This window comes from Dendropsophus ebraccatus, chromosome 10, assembly GCF_027789765.1.
Source record: "Dendropsophus ebraccatus isolate aDenEbr1 chromosome 10, aDenEbr1.pat, whole genome shotgun sequence".
In the NCBI taxonomy this organism is placed as follows: domain Eukaryota; kingdom Metazoa; phylum Chordata; class Amphibia; order Anura; family Hylidae; genus Dendropsophus; species Dendropsophus ebraccatus.
This window is the reverse complement of record NC_091463.1, coordinates 13,911,756-13,930,252: the sequence shown is the minus strand read 5'-3', so window position 1 is coordinate 13,930,252 and position 18,497 is coordinate 13,911,756. Positions and strand designations below refer to the sequence as shown.

The 18,497-nt window shown below is 43.8% G+C and overlaps 1 protein-coding gene across 4 annotated transcripts in view; it reads right to left on the bottom strand.

Annotated features, from left to right (window-relative positions):
* The window catches only part of CACNA1B (calcium voltage-gated channel subunit alpha1 B), a 205,045-nt gene that overhangs the window by 82,659 nt on the left and 103,889 nt on the right, over window positions 1-18,497 (bottom strand). For all 4 annotated transcript variants that reach the window (XM_069942883.1, XM_069942880.1, XM_069942881.1 and 1 more), the window contains exons 6-9: window positions 10,974-11,077; window positions 8,205-8,320; window positions 6,817-6,873; window positions 4,709-4,798 (exon numbers count right to left, since the gene is read on the bottom strand). In XM_069942883.1, coding sequence (XP_069798984.1) covers window positions 4,709-4,798; window positions 6,817-6,873; window positions 8,205-8,320; window positions 10,974-11,077 — 367 coding nt within the window. The remainder of the gene's footprint in view (window positions 1-4,708; window positions 4,799-6,816; window positions 6,874-8,204; window positions 8,321-10,973; window positions 11,078-18,497) is intronic.

The following is an 18,497-nucleotide window of genomic DNA, read 5'->3' as shown; positions in this document are numbered from 1 at the left end:
TTACTAATCCTGTACTGATCCTGAGTTACATCCTGCATTATACTCCAGAGCTGCAGTCACTATTCTGCTGGTGGGGTCACTGTGTACATACATTACATTACTGATCCTGAGTTACATCCTGCATTATACTCCAGAGCTGCACTCACTATTCTGCTGGTGGGGTCACTGTGTACATACATTACATTACTGATCCTGAGTTACATCCTGTATTATCCTCCAGAGCTGCACTCACTATTCTGCTGGTGGGGTCACTGTGTGCATACATTACATTACTGATCCTGAGTTACATCCTGTATTATCCTCCAGAGCTGCACTCACTATTCTGCTGGTGGGGTCACTGTGTGCATACATTACATTACTGATCCTGAGTTACATCCTGTATTATCCTCCAGAGCTGCACTCACTATTCTGCTGGTGGGTTCACTGTGTGCATACATTACATTACTGATCCTGAGTTACGTCCTGTATTATATTGTAGTTGCTAATTGGCTGAACTCTTTAAGTGCACCACATCTCTGTATACTCTATTACCTGTACTTAGTGTACAAAGATGGACATACCCTTTCAGGAACGATCTAGGGAATATGCAGCCGCTGTTTTAAAATAGCTGCCAATAAAAATGGCCGTCATTTTGACCATAGCCTCTAATTATCTTTCCCTGTAAAATCTAAGTGGAGTGGTCCTTTATAGTCGCTGTGACCTCGCAGGATAGCACAGAGGCTTTTTTTAGTTGCATCTTCCGAGCCGAGTTGTCCGGGGTCGGCACTTCACCGGCTTTGTTGGATGAGTCATCTCTAAAATTTGAGCCATGCAAGTCCCAGCATCCATACATTACATTACTGATCCTGAGTTACATCCTGTATTATCCTCCAGAGCTGCACTCACTATTCTGCTGCTGGTGGAGTCACTGTGTACATACTGAGACACAGAAGTGAGCAGTCTCTATGGTGTCTAGCATGACGCACTGGATGTATGGCACAGGGTGCGGCACTCCGATCAGTCTCCTGCGTCTCCTCCCTTCCTGCTCTAGCTGTAACCTGGGACATCAATAATAAAGCTTCCCCTCTCTGTGCAGTGAAGATCTATTGTTCCTCTAGACTGTATCCCCCAGTGCAAAGGGTTAATCCTGAAGTCTCCACCCGCCTCCAGGAACTAAATGATCGATAAGTTATTGATCAGAGAACGGGGGGGGGGGGGGGTGAGTGGCTGGCATAGGCCCTAGTAATCCATCTGTAATAGACCTGCTTTGTGTGGGGATGACCAGGATCTGGCCCTGATGTCGTACGCCACTGTGCAGGCGTCTGGGAGAGCTGGCCGATGCCTGGAATCCTGACATTCCTGCAAAGAGCTTTGTTTCCACTGGGGGAATCCTCCGGAGCGTCTGCGAGCACAGATTCAGTGGGTGTCTCGTAAATGAGTAAACGCTTGCTTTAACCTTCTATGTGCAAGAAGCGCGCTCGTGACTGACTCACAAGCCTCAGCCATTGAAGTGCATCGTGTACCGGATCTGATGGCGCTCTGAATAAGATTATTCTATAGCACAGACATCCTATTCAGCTCTGCACACATCAGAGGAAGCCATTTATCAGACTGTATAGAATGCTAATGTATAACCCCCCCCCCCCCAGATCCTATGTATTCATCGTCACGTCTGTAGGGGTCCAGGAAGCTGAGATATGAGGAGCTGTTTGAGATCCTGACGCTGCCTGCGACATGGAAGGAACATTGTAATTTTTGTAAATTTCCTCAATTCAGGTTGGCTTCTACATATCTGTACGGCGTGGCCGTTTTCATCTCATGGCCGTGCGTTAGTGTTCCATCTCCATAGCCAGCGTGACAGCAGTGTAGAATCCCATTACACTTGGTGTCACACTCACAACAAACTCTGCCTCCCAAATCACAGTTATAAGTGGTCAGGGGCATGAGTAATGGCCATTCCATATGGATATTTAGATGCAGATTTGAACATTTAAGTAACTTAATATAAAAATAATTATTGTGCACTGTAATCATTTTTGCTTTAATGTTTACCACTGCTCATACCTGCAATTGATGTACTATTTGCACATTAATGGGACATTAGTGGTACCTTCCACCACTCACCCATCAGCAGATTTATAAATCAGATCTGATTTTGGGAACTTTGTAGTTTTTTAGTTATGTAAATAAGGTGGTTTGGTGCAATGGGGGAGGGACTACCGATCTGCCCTGGCCAGTCTGTACTTGTGATTAATATTCATCTGGCACTTTGCAGTGACAAGCGCCCCTCCTATTGAATATAGTAACCCCTATATTCAATAGGAGGGAGGGGTAAGCTGGGGTGGATCGATGCACTGAGCGTGGTAGTCCCGCCCCCAGTAAACCAAACATTTACATAAATATTTAACTACAAAGTTTCAAAAATCAGTGCAGAGGATCAAGGTAAGAAAATTACATTAATCCTCGGCACCTTGTGTGCCATAGGGACACATCAGTAGGTTAGATGCTTCTAACAAGCTCTTAGTTCCCCTTTAAGTCTGCAACAATGTCATCCCATAGGAATTTACCCTAAAGGGAAGGAATGTTCTACACTGTACCACCAGCAAGTCATGAACTCTGAGGCAATCTGATACATACAGCCTTTTTTTTTTTTTTTTTTACTTTTAACCATTCACCCATATTTAGTCACTGACTACAAGCTCTGTCCATTCACATAAAGAAAAAATAAATATATGTGTAATACAAGACGAGACAACGTTGTCTGGTTAAATTTAACACAAAGTTCAATTATATTTAATACAATGTAGTAAAAAATTTAATCCTGATAATAGTTTTCCTGTAATATTATGCAGTTAGTCAAATCCTAGCTGTAATTATTCTGGTATTAATCTAGGTTCCCAGCATGAGAATTCTGCAGCGCTGAATAGTAAAATAGATTAAAAAGGATTAAATGGTGATATGGATTGATTAGAATTAATGTGAGGAAGCCGCCACTACACCATGATGTCACTCCATACTGAAATTGAGAAGAAACACTAGAAATAGTTGTAGATGCTACATCTGAAAGGGGGAGAGAGGTCCTAGAGACCTCCACCTAGTCCTGTCTTTAGCCCTCAAAGCATTCTAGGACTCTATATATGGTTTAGTTAACTTTTGGCCATCATGTTCGTAACGCCAAAAACGGAAAAATAATTTTATCCCAATTCTCCCTGATTAATCCCTTTAAGGTATATTAGGTTACATCACAGAGTCTGGTATTTCAGCAGGAAGAAGATTGCTAATCATCTCATCAAATCTCACGGGATTTGGAACAGAGGCCTCCAACACAAGTGTGAACAAAGGGAAATCCTTTTAAAGGGTATCCTTTAAAGTGAATCTGTCATCTCCTGACAGCTTACCAAGCTGGCTGCACTGCTGAATAGACCGCAATAAAAGCATTCAGGACATAACTGTGTTGCCTTTGTCTTTGTTTTTATTTTCATAAAAATAACCTTCATTTGCATAATGAAAAGAGTCAAGGAGGTGGGACCTATAGTTCCCTGGTCCTTAGTAATGGTATACCTCACTGTGCTGTATGTAGTGTTTGTCACTAATTGTGCAAAGGGGCAAATATAGAGCACAGTGAGGCATAATAGTGCTAGGACTAAGGAAACAATAGGCCCCGCCTCCCTAATTTTTATGAAAATAAAAACAAAGACACAGGCAACAAAGGCATGTCTCAAAACTTAAAATAAAAATGTTGATATCTGTCCAGCAGTGGAGTCATTTTGAGCTTAAAGAGTCAAGTGGGCGGCCCTACTAAGTAGTTGGCAGCCTTTCCTATTGAAGTTTACATAAAAAGAATAGTTGTCAGTCACGGACAGGACTGGCCAATCGACTGATAAGCCTAGAATTAGCAAAAATTTTTATGAAATTTTCTCTAATATGTTTGTTAGAGACAAAAACGTGGCGCCTAAAATCAGCTAATCATTTAAGGAATCAAGCATCAGGAAATCTTACTGCTAATGTTAGCCGGCTATCCCCTGGGGGGACCCTCAAATGGTCTCTTTAAGTAGATTCCTTTACACCAAATATTAACCTCATCTCTAAGCACCCACAATGTTCTGGGCAGCTGTTCCTTGTGCAAAATAATTGTGTTCCTACTACAGTATGTACACAGTGCTGCCTCCTGAATGTAATCTCTCCTTCCCTTTAGTCTGCAGGCTTGTCCTCATTATTAGCAACAGGGCCGCTTCTGCCATGAGGCGGAATGAGGATTCTCGGGTCCCTTAAGGGATGGTACAACCCTGCCCTGTCATTTCAGCTAAGTCAGTGTGACCGACACAGCTTGCTGAACTCTGAAGAGGCGGCTGGCTCCTCCCTCCCCACAACACGTAGTATTAGACAGGAGAGGAGTGACACTTTCAGGGGCCATGAAAGGTACACTTTAATAAGGTCAGTTTTTTTTTTTGGTTTGTTTTTTTGCTTAAAGGTGGTGAAAAAAAAAAAAGATGTGATATTGTCCAGAAACATGGAATTAGCCACACATGGACAACAGTAGCGCTGTTTCTGCAAGAGAACATATAAAAAAAGACAGAGCTTCTATTGTAATCCTAGAAATCCCTTTAAGGGAATTTTTTTATGTACAGTTCAAGATGTCACCCGGTCAAGATCCGTCACCAGCTCACCTACTTAGAGAAGCTCCATAAACAGGAATCAGAGATCAGCTTATAGGCAATGTCTGACTCACCAACAGAACAGATATCGGTGAAGTGATCCTCACCCTCTTCGGCGTGTATGAGGTCGTTTTTACTCTTCTTAATGGTTGCTCTTTTCAGGACTGCAAGGCAGACGAGCAGATATATTATTTATTGGATTGCACTATGTTAGAAAATAATCACTTCCTGTTGGAAGCATACGCTTGGCAGCCCTTTACAATGATGAAGTAACAGGCAGAAGCTGCGCGCTCTGTATCCTGTCTCTAGGCAGAAAATTAAAAGTGACTTGTGAAATTAAAACACCTCGTGTGATGAGGACACGTTTCGGAGAGCTGTCAGTCATTCACTAGTCAGATGATTGACAGCTCTGTCTGACGCCGGGTGCCCAGAGGTTACAAAGGAAGTCATAGTACTTCTTTACATGTTCCCTAGCAGTTGCCAAACTACAATTCCCATCATGCCCTGACAGCCTTTGGCTGTCAGGGCATGATGGGAATTGTAGTTTGGCAACAGCTGGAAAGCCACAGATTAGAGAATACTGATCTATACATAGGCACTGCTTATCAATCATATTGGGCAACTAATCTTACTCTAGCAAAAAACTTTTTCTTTTAAATCAACTAGTTTCAGAAAGTTATATAGATTGTAATTTACTTCTATTTAAAAATCTCCAGTCTTCCAGTACTTATCAGCTGCTGCATATCCTGCAGGAAGTGGTGTATTCTTTCCAGTCTGACACAGTGCTTTTTGCTGCCACCTCTGTCCGTGTCAGGTACTGTCCAGAGCCGCAGCAAATCCCCATAGAAAACCTCTCCTGCTCTGAACAGTTCCTGACACGGACAGAGGTGGCAGCAGAGAGCACTGTGTCAGACTGGAAAGAATACATCACTTTGTGCAGGACATGCAGCAGCTGATAAGTACTGGAAGACTGGAGATTTTTAAATAGAAGTAAATAAAAAATCTATATAACTTTCTGAAACACGTTGATTTGAAAGAAAAAGATTTTTAGCAGAGAACCCATTTAAAGGGACAAATCTAACCTGCTGATAGCCCCCTATAGCACACAGGGCGCTGAGGATGAGAGTATGTGTTATACCTTCATCCTCGGCATCGTTATCGTGCAGTTTAAATGTAGTGCTATGTACGGTATGGCCATTTGGAACATTGCCGCGTCCCCAGAGCATCAATCCACCCCCGGCCGAGCCGCCCCTTCTAATCAATATCAGTGGAGCAGGCTGGCAGGGGCGGGATCAGAGCTCTGGGGGCGGGGCAGTGCTCCAAATGGCTTTACCGTACAGAGCACTACATTAAAACTGTATGGGAATGGTGCCGAGCATGAAGGTAAGACACTTACTCTCATCCTCAGCGCCTGTGTGCAATAGCCAACCATCAGCAGGTTAGATTTGTGTAACCTGCTGATAGTTCTCTTTAAGGCTATGTTTACACTGTGTATAAACAACAGCCGCTGTTTGACACGTTCCTGTGGCCAATACTACCATATATCGACCTCAAGAGCATAATTTTTTTTGTTTGGATTAAGAGCACATTTGGGTACGCCTGCAATCAAATTAACCATTGAAGTCCATGCAATGTACTGCCATCAGAACGGCCATACACTGTGTGCACAGAGTGGGAACAATGGCCGTTGTTACTGCAATAGTGGCCGCAAATAATTGACCTGTCAATTATTTGTGTGGCCGTAGGGAAGAAATGGCCATTGTTTAATACAGTGTGTCAGCAACGGCCACTATTCCCCATAGAGTTCAATGCAGTGAACGATTTTAAGGCAAAAACAACCGTTATTTTAATCGCAAACAAGGGCCGTTCTTTTCTCTTAAAAAATTCACTGTGTGAACATGGCCTAAATGTGATGTGTGGATTAAAAATCCCACTTTGGGTTATTAAAAGCAGGGATTCCTGTTTACAGTCCTGGAGCTGGAGCTCTGGAGGACCTCACATGTCTATAAATGATGATCAGCCCACTAACTTAATTATGTAATTTCCCATTCTTCCTATGGTGGCGCTGCAGCAAAAATGAACCCAAGGCCTAAGCCATTATAGGCCAGACAATTACCCAGGACTGAAAATATGTTCCACCCTGTGTATATGTGATGGATGGTAAGTAGGTAAAAGTACTCACCATCTAAAGGAGATTTTTCTTCAGCGTTTTTGTCCTCTTCTGCAAGCATGACCTCCTCTGTGGAGTAAACATAGGGGAGACATTTACTTTTTAATGATCTGAAATAACTAATGGGGTCATGGGAAGAAGGATGGGCCAAGCAGCTCTCTGGTTCCCTTTTAAATCAAATTGTCTGCTCCTTTAAAGGGGCACTCCAGTGAAAATGTTTTTCCTAAAATTAACTTAATAAATATTTTATATAATATGTAAAGTTATATAGATTTGTAATTAACTTCTATTTAAAAATCTCAACTCTTTAAGCACTTTTGACCTTCTGTATGTCCTGCAGGAAGTGGTGTATTCTTTCCAGTCTGACACAGTGCTCTCTGCTGCCACCTCTGTCCATGTCAGGAACTGTCCAGAGCAGGAGAGGTTTTTTATGGGGATTTGCTGCTGCTCTGGACAGTTCCTGACATGGACACAGGTGGCAGCAGAGAGCACTGTGTCAGACTGGAAAGAATACAGCAATTCCTTCAGGACATGCAGCAGCTGATATTTGCTGGAAGACTGGAGATTTTTTTAAATAGAAGTAAATTACTAATTTATATAATGTTCTGACACCCACTCAGACACTTTTGGAGGTAGCTTTCCCTTCAAGTCAATGCTTATGTTTAAGAAGCCTAAGAACATGACAGGGGACTTAAAGGTGTTAACCAAAATCCTAAAAAGTTGCTGGGAGCGACCATAAAATAAAATAAAACCATTACTTAGAACTCCTACTGTGATGTCATCCAGTACCTGCAGCTCTTGCTCCTTCCGGGACTTGCTTACAGTGACAGCCTGCTCAGCCAATCACTGAGTGAGGCAGGAAACAGCTAAGGTCTGTGATTGGCAGAGCGGGCCATGACTGCAGTGAAGAGCTGATCTCAGATATAAGACATAGCCAAAACTGCAGGGGACCGGATGACATCACAGCAGGAGCCCAGGGGGGCCGAAGTAAGTAAATATATGTTTTATTATTATCAGCATTCACCTACACACATAGCCTATTACACAGGGAGATGTGTAGCTGACGGCTTATGATGCACTTCGCCTATTATATAGTGATGTTGGCCTTATTTGCCTGATAAAGGGCCCTACAGAAGGTGCCATTTTGGTAACTAGAAAAGATGACCTCATTGAGCGCCATCTAGTGCTTACAGCAGGTACTGCCACTTCCCCACAGGGGGCTACGTACCATAATGTGCTGGAATGTGTATAGTCAGCAGTGTAAAGCATGGGGGACAGAAGGTGGACAATACACATCCTAGCTCTGCAGTGACTAGAGGAGCAGGGAGAAACCATACAAAGAGCTCATACAGAAATGGTGATATTTGTGGACGGGAGGTCAATGTGATGCCGACTCTCACCTGCTTTAAATATCCACTCGAGATATCCATTCAGCTCACGCTCAATTTGCTGCTGTCGTCTCAATTTGAGAAATGCCCGGCGATTCTCCACCCTCTCACGTTCCTTGGCAAATTCCCTGCAAGACGGTAAAATATTCCGATATCGTGTTAAATAAAGCTGACAAAGAGCGAACGAATCTCATCCGATTCCACCAAGCTGTGCAGGTTATTTTTAGTCATTCTAATGTGAGAAATTTCATTGAAAGTGTTTAATTGACAATGGACCGGCGAAAAAGTGAGATGGAGGCAGAACGCCTCGGGGACGGCATCTTCCCGTGGTTCTTCTCCGAGGTCTCGGTGGGATTTCTGTCATTATGACGGCAACAAAACACAAAAAATAATCCCAAAGGACTGCAACCAAATAATGAGTTTTATTTATTACTCGTGAGCGTCAATCCGGGGAAAGGCAACTATACGAGAACGAGAAGTTCAGTGTAACCGGTCAAAGACCTTGGGAGCAGACAATCTAGGGATCTAGAATTTTTGGTTATTTTTCATGCATAGTCCTTATTAATCCATAACCCATCCATATTATGATACAATGGACCCTATTACACGGATACATTATTGGCCGATCGCCTGTGTAATAGAGTCAGCGATCAGCCGACGTATTAGCATTTCCTGGCCTTATTACACAGGGAGGTATCGGTTTGTTCAGTGGTTATGCTCTCCATGTAATAGGGCCCTTAAGGTGTTCATATACCTTTAATAACTGATGTCTGAATAACAGCAGCTTATCTCTCCCAGAACAAAGGGGCCAGGCATTGATTTTCCATCACGCCCGACCCCTATGTGCACCAACATCATCTGTTGGTGGACGGTCAGGAGAGACCCATACACCTCATACCAGTGGCCGTACCAATCGAGCTTAATAGTATAAGGTGTACGGGGACCTTTAGAACTGTAATGCAAATGATGCAAAGAGACGCCCAAACCATCCAGTGATCGTAGTCAGGACTTGTAATAGGCTCTTTAAACAAATGCCTATCGGTGAGAATGTTGGTCCAAAGTCTCAGCTTGACTAAGGGGCCTATTCCACAGAGCGATAATCGGCTGAATCGGCCCGATTCGGACGATTATCGCTCCGTGGAATAGAGACAACGATCAGCCGATGATCATGTCATCGGCTGATCGTTTATTTAGGTTAAAACCTAAAATCATCGGGCACCCACCGCGCATCGCTGCGTGGAATAGCGATGCGTGGCGGGCGACCGACGATCTCACAAGCACCATACATTACCTACACATGTTGCAGGGCTTCTCCTGCTCTTCTTCTTCCTCCCGGTCCTGCGCGCAGCAGCAGCTTCGGTGCGGCCTGTCTGAGCTGACAGACCGCTCAGCCAATCACTGGCCAGGACAGCCGCGGCCACACCGAAGCTGCTGCTGCGCGCAGGACCAGGAGAGAGAAGGAGCGCAGGAGAAGACCTGCAACATGTGTAGGTAATGTATGGTGTTTAAACAAGGGCTGCAAGACATCGGTGACAATGTCCCTGCAGCCCTCGCTAAACGATTATCAAGCCATGGAATTGGCCCAGTAAACGAGGGCCGATCAAGCAGATCGGTGCTCGTTTACATTATTGATCAGGTCTTCAATATTAACCGGAAGCCCCTATAAATGAGTCCGGGCTGCCATATCAAGGAGACACTGAACAGTGACAATGAATTATGAGGCTTAATGGTTGATGCAATACATACATTGTATAGTGTAGAACAAAGTCGTTCTTGCTGCCAGGTTCTACAAGACAGTCATTCACCTAATATGTTTTATATAAAGGTCAATACCAAGACATATTTGCTTTAATATTCCAAGCATTAAAAAGAGAACGATTCACAGGAATAGAGGGAAATGAAAGCGAGGACTAAAATAGAGAAGGTAGCTGGGGAGGGAGATAGAGATAAAAGGATAAGGACCCTTGGACGTATGTCATGTTCTGCTTTCTCTGATGAATAATTTAGTCTGGGAGTTCGGGCGGCCAGAGAGATCCTGTGCTTTCTGTTTACCCCCTGTAGGGCTCAGTGATAGGTCATTCCGAGACCTGCCAACAAACCAGCCCTACTGGTGGGGGACTCCAGCACAATGGGCGCAAACAGGGAGGATGCCCTGACAGGAGGGGGTTAGGTAAGACTAGAGATGATAAGCGCAACTGCTTGAGTCTGATCGGTGGCTGGAGAAGTTGGATGCAGCCCTAGGGAGTGCAAGAAAACATGGATACAGCCTATGATCTATGTCTGTATCCCTGTTTTCCAGACTCCCTAGGGCTGCATTTAAAGTGTCATTGTTATTTGTAAAAACTTTAGACGTCATAGATTTTGATCGGGCCGGCTCTAAGTGGTCAGAGCTGTACTGATTGGGAGAACAAGACCACGCTAAGCATGGTCCTCTTGTGGCTCCTTGTCATGTGACAACAGTCAATCCATAGACTTACAGAGGCAATCAGGCAGAGCCCGACTGATCATGTGACACAGAGCCAGGAGAGGACCGATCTTCTGATCGGTATGGGTCTGAACGCTCAGAATCGGACCGATCAAAACTTTTGACATGTCTCTATGATCAAATAGTTTTGATTTGATCGTCTGACCAGCTCCCTTTCCTTTTTCAGTTATAAACCCCAGCCCAATACCGAACTGATGGAAAATGGTGGAATCTCTGACAACATCAAACAGATCCAACAGCCAAAGATTTTGTTACATGGCAAAAACTGAACAGTACTGGTATGGCTGGAAACTCACCCCGAGAGGACACCCAGGACCAGGTTCAACATGAAGAAAGACCCAACGATGATGAGCGGGATGAAATACAGCCAGTTCCACATTGCTCCAACAGCATCATTGGTCTGTAAAATGCAAAGATAATTGTTATTGATATGAGATTGATACTCCGAGGATCACATGGTCTTCTAGCGAGACCAGACACAGTCATAATAACAGAGGCCTGATATAACAAGGGAGGCCCTGAATAACAGAAGACAGCTGAAACCAACACTGAAGTGGATCACTTGTCTTTTTTCCCATTTATCCCCTTATAGATGATGACGTGTGTATGCAATAATAGCAAATGGATATGCTAGCACCCACTCTTCCATGGGATATGTACCCCTAGCCTTGCCCAACTCCAAACTGAGATAAACAAAGAACGCCACCTTAAACCATACCTAACCCATTGATCAGAGCCCCTACACCTAACTTCTTCTTAAAGGGGGTTGGGTAAGCTGTATCTACCTGCATGCAGTCACGGACCCTTACATTAGACACTAATGGGCCGTAAATTTTCCTGAGATATGTGGTCTTACCCTAAAAGTAATATACGTAATGCAACCATGAAGAGTCATACTTATTAATAGAGAAGACTATGTCATTCCATGTAGAACAGGACTGTAAGGTTGCTTCACTACCCGCAGCTAGTGAGCGTTAGAAAGACATTGCTTAGGTAGCAGTGAGATAATATAGGGCAGCAACACCTGGTAACACAAGATAAAAACATATACAACATTTCTGGAAGACGATTCTATAACCCGGACATACAGTAGCCATACCCACAATCTATGATAACATCAGTATTTTGTTTGTTATCCCTTTTTTAAATCAACCATGATCTTCGACTTTCATGTTTTGAAAGAAAATACCCACATTTCCCTTTAGCTATACTAAGGGCCCTATTACACAGGGAGATGATCAGCCCAACAGGCCAATAGCACCTTATGTTATAATATGGTCAGCAATCAGAAAGCTTGGCTGATCCGGCCATTAAAAAAGAAATCATCAGCCGTCAGCTGCACATCTCTCCGTGTAAGAGAAGATGTGTGGATGACAGCTCATTACATTGAAGGGCCATATAAAAGATCCAGCGACCATTCGTGCGGCCCTCCACACACATGGCTCTAGCGGTGTAAAGGCTTTGTAATTGAGGTCAGGCTGTGTAATAGGACCCTAAAAGTATTTGGATACAGAGCAACAACCAATAACGTTTCAAAGGGTTTCCTCTTTGGACCTCTATGTGTAAGCAGTAGCGGATTATAATAGGTCTGTTTTGGGTAGCCCATGGCCCCCAAACAGACTTATACTTTCAGTGGTGTATTATCTCCAGGCTACAATTTTGCCAATATGCTGCTTTTTACCGCAATTTTGCACAAATCAGGGCAAAACTGCAGCCAGGAGACAATGCAGTAACATTAGAGAACATACTGAAGGACCTTATCATGTGACAATGATGTCACCACAGGTCCTTTACAGGCTGCATTATGGAAGAAAAAGACTAAGGGCCCTATTCCACAGGACGATTATCGTTCACATAATCGTTAACGATAAACGATCTCAAACAACCGCTATTGCGAAAGACCTGAAATCGTTCACCCATTTACATGGAGCGATAATCGTTACTTATGATCATTCTTGCGGTCATCTTGTCGTCGCTATCGCGTTCGGCACTACTGCGAACGACCGAATGATGTCTTATTCAATGCGAATGATTTGCGAACGAGCAACGATAAAAATAGGTCCAGGTCTTATTAAGCGATCAACGATTTCTCGCTTGGTGGTTAATCATTAATTGCTATTCAACCGAACGATTATCGCTTAGGTTTGAACGACTTAACGATAATCTGAACAATAATCGTCCCGTGGAATAGTGCCGCCATAGTTACAGTGGGTTGGAGGGGGGGGCAAGCTTGGTGAACAGCCCGGGGCCCATGGTAAGGTTAATCCGCCCCTGTGTGTAAGGGCCCTATTACACCAACAGATTATCTGACAGATCTTTTTGAGCCAAAGCCAGAAATGGACTATAAACAGAGAGCAGGTAATAAAGGAAAGACTGAGATTTCTCCTCTTTTTAAATTCATTCCTGTCTTTGGCTTAAAAAAAATCTGTCAGATAATCTGTAATAGAACTCTTAGAAGGTCCCTTTAACAATAAGCAGATCACAAAGTTTCCCTGGGAGAGATCAGCTGTAATCTAGCAGTAAGTGCTCAATTTCTCTGCAGCGCCACCACAGGGGGAGAGAAGCATTACACAGGGCCTATTGTAATTAATTGGTTGTCTATGTAATATCGTATAGTACAGGTCTTACAGAGATGCCTTATTTTGTAGCTCTCCTCTCTGACCAAGTGATGAGGACCCTGACTAGACAACCCTCCCTCCCATTAACTCAAAGTTGCCTGATATTGTATATATAATGGACAATTCTTTTAAAATACCAAAACTCAACGCAGAAAAGAGCGTTCAGCCATGCAAGGTCCATGTGATATCATTGTTAAGGTCGGAGAAGCAGAACCAGCCCGCCAGCACTTCTCCCTGCCTGTACACATGCGGCGGTGGTGGGGGAAGGTATGGACTCTTTCTTGTAATTGTACATACTGAAGCAAATTTCTTTCTGCTCCCATAACTGATTCATATTTAATCGATGCCTCCAGACATTTCCTGCAGATAACAGGAAACGACTGATAAACCCCTGGACTGGAAACCAGTGTCTGTGTCCCAGGAGGGATAATCATGGAAGAGGGAGTGGGTGCTGATAACACCCTGGTGGAAATCCGACATGAGCTAAAGAATAGATCAGAGGAGGGCAGAACATGCCGAGTACAGGTCCCTGGCACAAAGGGACTCATAGGGATAAGAGATCTGGAAAGAGTTCTACAATGAGGCCCCTACATCTGGCCTAGTAAGATAGTGCCCAGATGCATCTTGGGAATATACTAAATGCTTTCCAGACAAGTTATACTGACAAATGTTCAGACTGATTCCTCATCTAAGGAGCCATGATTTTTGTAGAAATGTCCAGGGGCTTGAGTGGGGATGTATGAAGGCCTCCCGCTTCTTCTCTAGCAGATGGTGTCAGGGATAGAAGGATCAGGCATGTTGGATTTCAGCTGTCTAATCCTTTTGTTCTTGGGTAGATAACCCAACACCCATTGACGAAACTAAGTGCAGTTACACCTAGGACCTGGAGCCTGGTGGGGCCCATTTGTTTGCCTTTTCCTATATGAAGAGCCAGTACTATAAATTAAGCACTATTGTTGTGTACCAACCAACCTGTTCAAGTAGTGGCTTTCTACTTGAATGGTCAGTGTGTATAACTATATTCCCGTAAGGTGGCACTGCAGAGAAAATGTACACTTGATGAGTGCCGTTCTTGTAGATTGGCAGTGGCTCCCTTCCCCTTCTCCAATCTATACAGGCAGAATGGAGTGGAAGAAGGGAGCCACTGCCAACGAAAATGGCACTCGTCAAGGGTATTTTTTTCTGCAGTGCCACCTCAGGGGGAATAAAGTATTACACACTGACCATTCAAATCAATTGGTTTACTGTGTAATGCCTGACTCTAGGGTTCTTGCAGATATGCTCTTTGTAGTTGCTTTCAGGACCCTAAACAGAGACGGACGACCCCCAACTTTAACTCATATAGTATATATAATGGGACTGTTAAGGCCCTATTACACAGAGATTATTGGGCGAAAAATCGTTATATCATTTGAATTTAAGCGATAATCTTTCCTTGTGTGTATGCAGGCAACGATCACAGGACAAAAATTTGAGTGCGATAGATCGTATCTAGAGATGAGCGAACCTGGAGCATGCTCGAGTCCATCCGAACCCGATCGTTTGGCACTTGATTAGCGGTGGCTGCTGAACTTGGATAAAGCCCTAAGGCTATGTGGAAAACATGGATATAGTCATTGGCTGTATCCATGTTTTCCAGACAACCTTAGAGCTTTATCCAACTTCAGCAGCCACCGCTAATCAAATGCGATTGGGTTCGGATGGACTTGAGCATGCTCCAGGTTCGCTCATCTCTAGAGCTGACCCTAAAATCGTTGTTAAACGTTCACCAATCGTCCACAAATCTTTAAGTGTATGTACACATTGCTCATTCGTTATTGCGATTGCACTCGTTGCAGTCGTTAATCGGAGAAAACTAGAAATCGGCCCTTAAAGTTTCCTTTTAACAATAAGCAGCCCATCTTGGCTGCCTCCCTTATGGCAGTGGTCTCCAGCCTGGGGCTTTTCTGCTGCCTTCTGCAAAACTACAACTTTGAGCAGACAAATTCCGCTTGGGCATGATGGGAGTTGTGGTTTTACATTAGCTCGAAAGCCACAGATTGGTTAAATAAGTAGGACGTGTTGTAGATGGGGGCAAATAAACATCAAGTTTTCAAAGACACTTTGGTCTGGAGCCCATGTCTGCCATGTCTGCCAGTAGGAGCATCTTGTGACAATATTCTAACCAATCCTGTTTCCTGTTATTCTCTCTGCTTGTAATGAACACCGGCCCTAAAAACAACAACAACAAAAAAACCTGTGGCATAAAAGTGAGTCAGGTCGTTCTCCCAGAAGACTCCTTCTGCCTTCCATCTCCTCTCCCTGCTAATGTGATTTAACATCCGCCAACCAAAAGCATTAATAATTAACCCCTTCGCCCTACCCAGCTCTTGTGTACAGCGTTACACACTCCATGTACTCTACTTGGTCTACACAATGCAAACTCAATGCTACCTATGGCCTTTGATGAAGAAGCCATACCATAGAGGAACAAAGACCAACCCTAATGAGGAAATTGTCAATTGCGCCACTTTTTAAGGCAAAATAATCTTCCCAGCTCCAGAGCCCATGATATTCTAGATAAGCATGGTCTGTACTTGTCCAACCAAAGGGCCTCTATTTACCAAGCGCTAAGTAAATGTTATACTTCCTATAGCTCTGTGTACATTTGCTTTAGTTGAGCTGTTCTAACAACAATGAAAAGTTTCAGTGTCCACCACCGTGTCCTCAAACTCAAGCCTATCCAAGATGGAGGCTGCCACAGATTAAAGGGATTATCCAGCGCTACAAAACATGGCCACTTTCCCCCTACTGTTGTCTCCAGTTTGGGTGGGGTTTTGAAACTCAGTTCCATTGAAGTAAATGGAGCTTAATTGCAAACCGCACCTGAACTGGAGACAACAGTAGGGGGAAAAGTGGCCATGTTTTTGTAGCGCTGGATAACCCCTTTAACTTAGCCAGTTAGTGAACAACAGAAATGGACAAGGAGCAATGAAAGAAGACACCTGGTCTAATGGATCATGTTCTCCATGATGTAGGAACTATGGAAGGAAGACAAGATGGCGGGGGCAGTGTGATGGGCAATGTTCTGCTGGAGACCTTGTATCCTGGCATCATGTGGATGTTACTATGACACGTACCACCTACTAAACCATTGTACACACCAAGTCTCCCCCACCCATCATAGCACCAGGACCCCCTCATGGCAGCGCATCATGCCCTGGTGGCCACACTGCAGACATTGTTCAGGAATGAGGAACATGATGAAGAGATGAAGATAGTAACTTGGTCTCCTGATTATTCAGATCTAATTCCGCTCGGTCATCTGTGAAATGAGCTGGAGAAACAAGTCCCATCCATGGAGGCCCCACCTCACACCTTACAGGACTATCTGCTGTTAACCTCCTAGTGCCATATACCACCTTTACAGCTACCATGACATCCATGCTTTGACAGGTCAGAGATGTAAAGGTGGCACGAGGGTGACCTGCACAATGCTAACCTTTAATGTAATGGCTGACCAGTGCATTTCTATAGGAGTATGCTGTATTCTTTCACATTATGGTGGACTCACTTTCCCGCCATGTTAATCATGGAATGCTACTGCAGACATGGCGCACACAACATAGTGTGCTGGGAATATCTCAAAGGCCCAGAACAGCTGATAAATGATTGTGTTACAGTGCGGGGCTGACACGTCCATTACTCAGCGGGATAAATGCCTCCACCTATTGCAGAGAATAGTGCATGTAGCCATTGTTAGAAATGTCACCGTCCCTCTGTTGTGGACATGTCCAGAGTCATTAGATATTGTCGCGTTAGTAGGTCTGTAACTTTATAGATAGAAAATTTAGATATTTGTATGAATAGACTCAAATCTGTGTCTCCTTCTTCACTCCAGCAACTAACGTCAAGAATGCCAACTAGATCTTATTCGAGTTAGAATGTTGGTGGCGGTGTATTTGCCCATTGAAGCCTAATTCATAAATGTGAACTGTCCTAATTTGGCAGTTCAATCCCACATTTCGGTTGTTTTTTCCAACATTTCAAGAAATTTCCATGGGAATGTTCGGATTTAGGCTTTTTCAAATTAGTAACTCCATAAGCATAGTGTCAGCTAATATTATATATCTTTATAGGATCTATTTCTTTCTTTCTTTGCATCCAGTCACATAACTACACAAACTGAAGTTCTTCAATCTGCTCCACAGATGAAACCTGATGAGCGAACAGCATCCACAACCAAGACCTGGACAGATGTCAGAGTTGGGCTTGAGGTGGTTGTGATAATCTAGTTAACCATGCTTTAGATAACCTAGTTAAACATACTTGTCAAGACAAAGGTTGTAGACAAGGGGCCACTGTATCTCTGGAGGCTTGTATACACATGGTAGCTGAAGTTGGAAAATGTTACAATACATGTGATCTTTGAGCTTGTATCCATATTACTGTCTATACATATGCATGGAAAACTGTGTCTCATGACGATCATTATGGAAGAATTATGTAGTAGCTATCAATCATTGTTTAACTACACCCAAGAAATGGAGGGAACTTGTATTACCAAGGCTCCCTAGATCAATACCAACACTGCAGTGGAACAAGTAGTTTTATTATACATTGGAACAACTTTCGAGGTCAGAATGGGGGCTTCAGTCTCCACAGTGGACTCCACCAAGTTGGGCTACACCAATGTGAATTGGCTCACAGCATGCTCTTCTGTGCTGCCATGTGAGGGGTTGCCATGAGGAGGTAAGACAGGCTCGTAGTGTAAACAGGAATAACCACTGCATGGTGAAAGGACTGGGAACACCAATGGGGGAAGGTGCTGCCAGGAAGGTGGGGAGACAACAGTCAAGCAGTCACCATGTATCCAGAATTCATTATATGACAGATAATGATAACTGTCCATATACTGCCCCTGTTGATCTACTAAGATTTAGTCCTTGAAATTGGTGGTATTTCCAGTGCACTGCTTCATACCAATGATACACCTAGTTTCGTTTTTCAACACAGTGGTGCTTCCCGTGGTTCTTAACATCAGGGTCAGTGTCAGGTATATGTGGGCCACTAGGCAACTAATTCACAATGGGCCTCTTCCTTACACTGCCTATGAGTGGACATGTTGAGTATCTAATGTGTATGGGGACCACCCAACTGGAATCTGCCATACGCTTATTGGTACCCCTTATCCCTAGGCAGCCCATACCCAAGGTATCTACC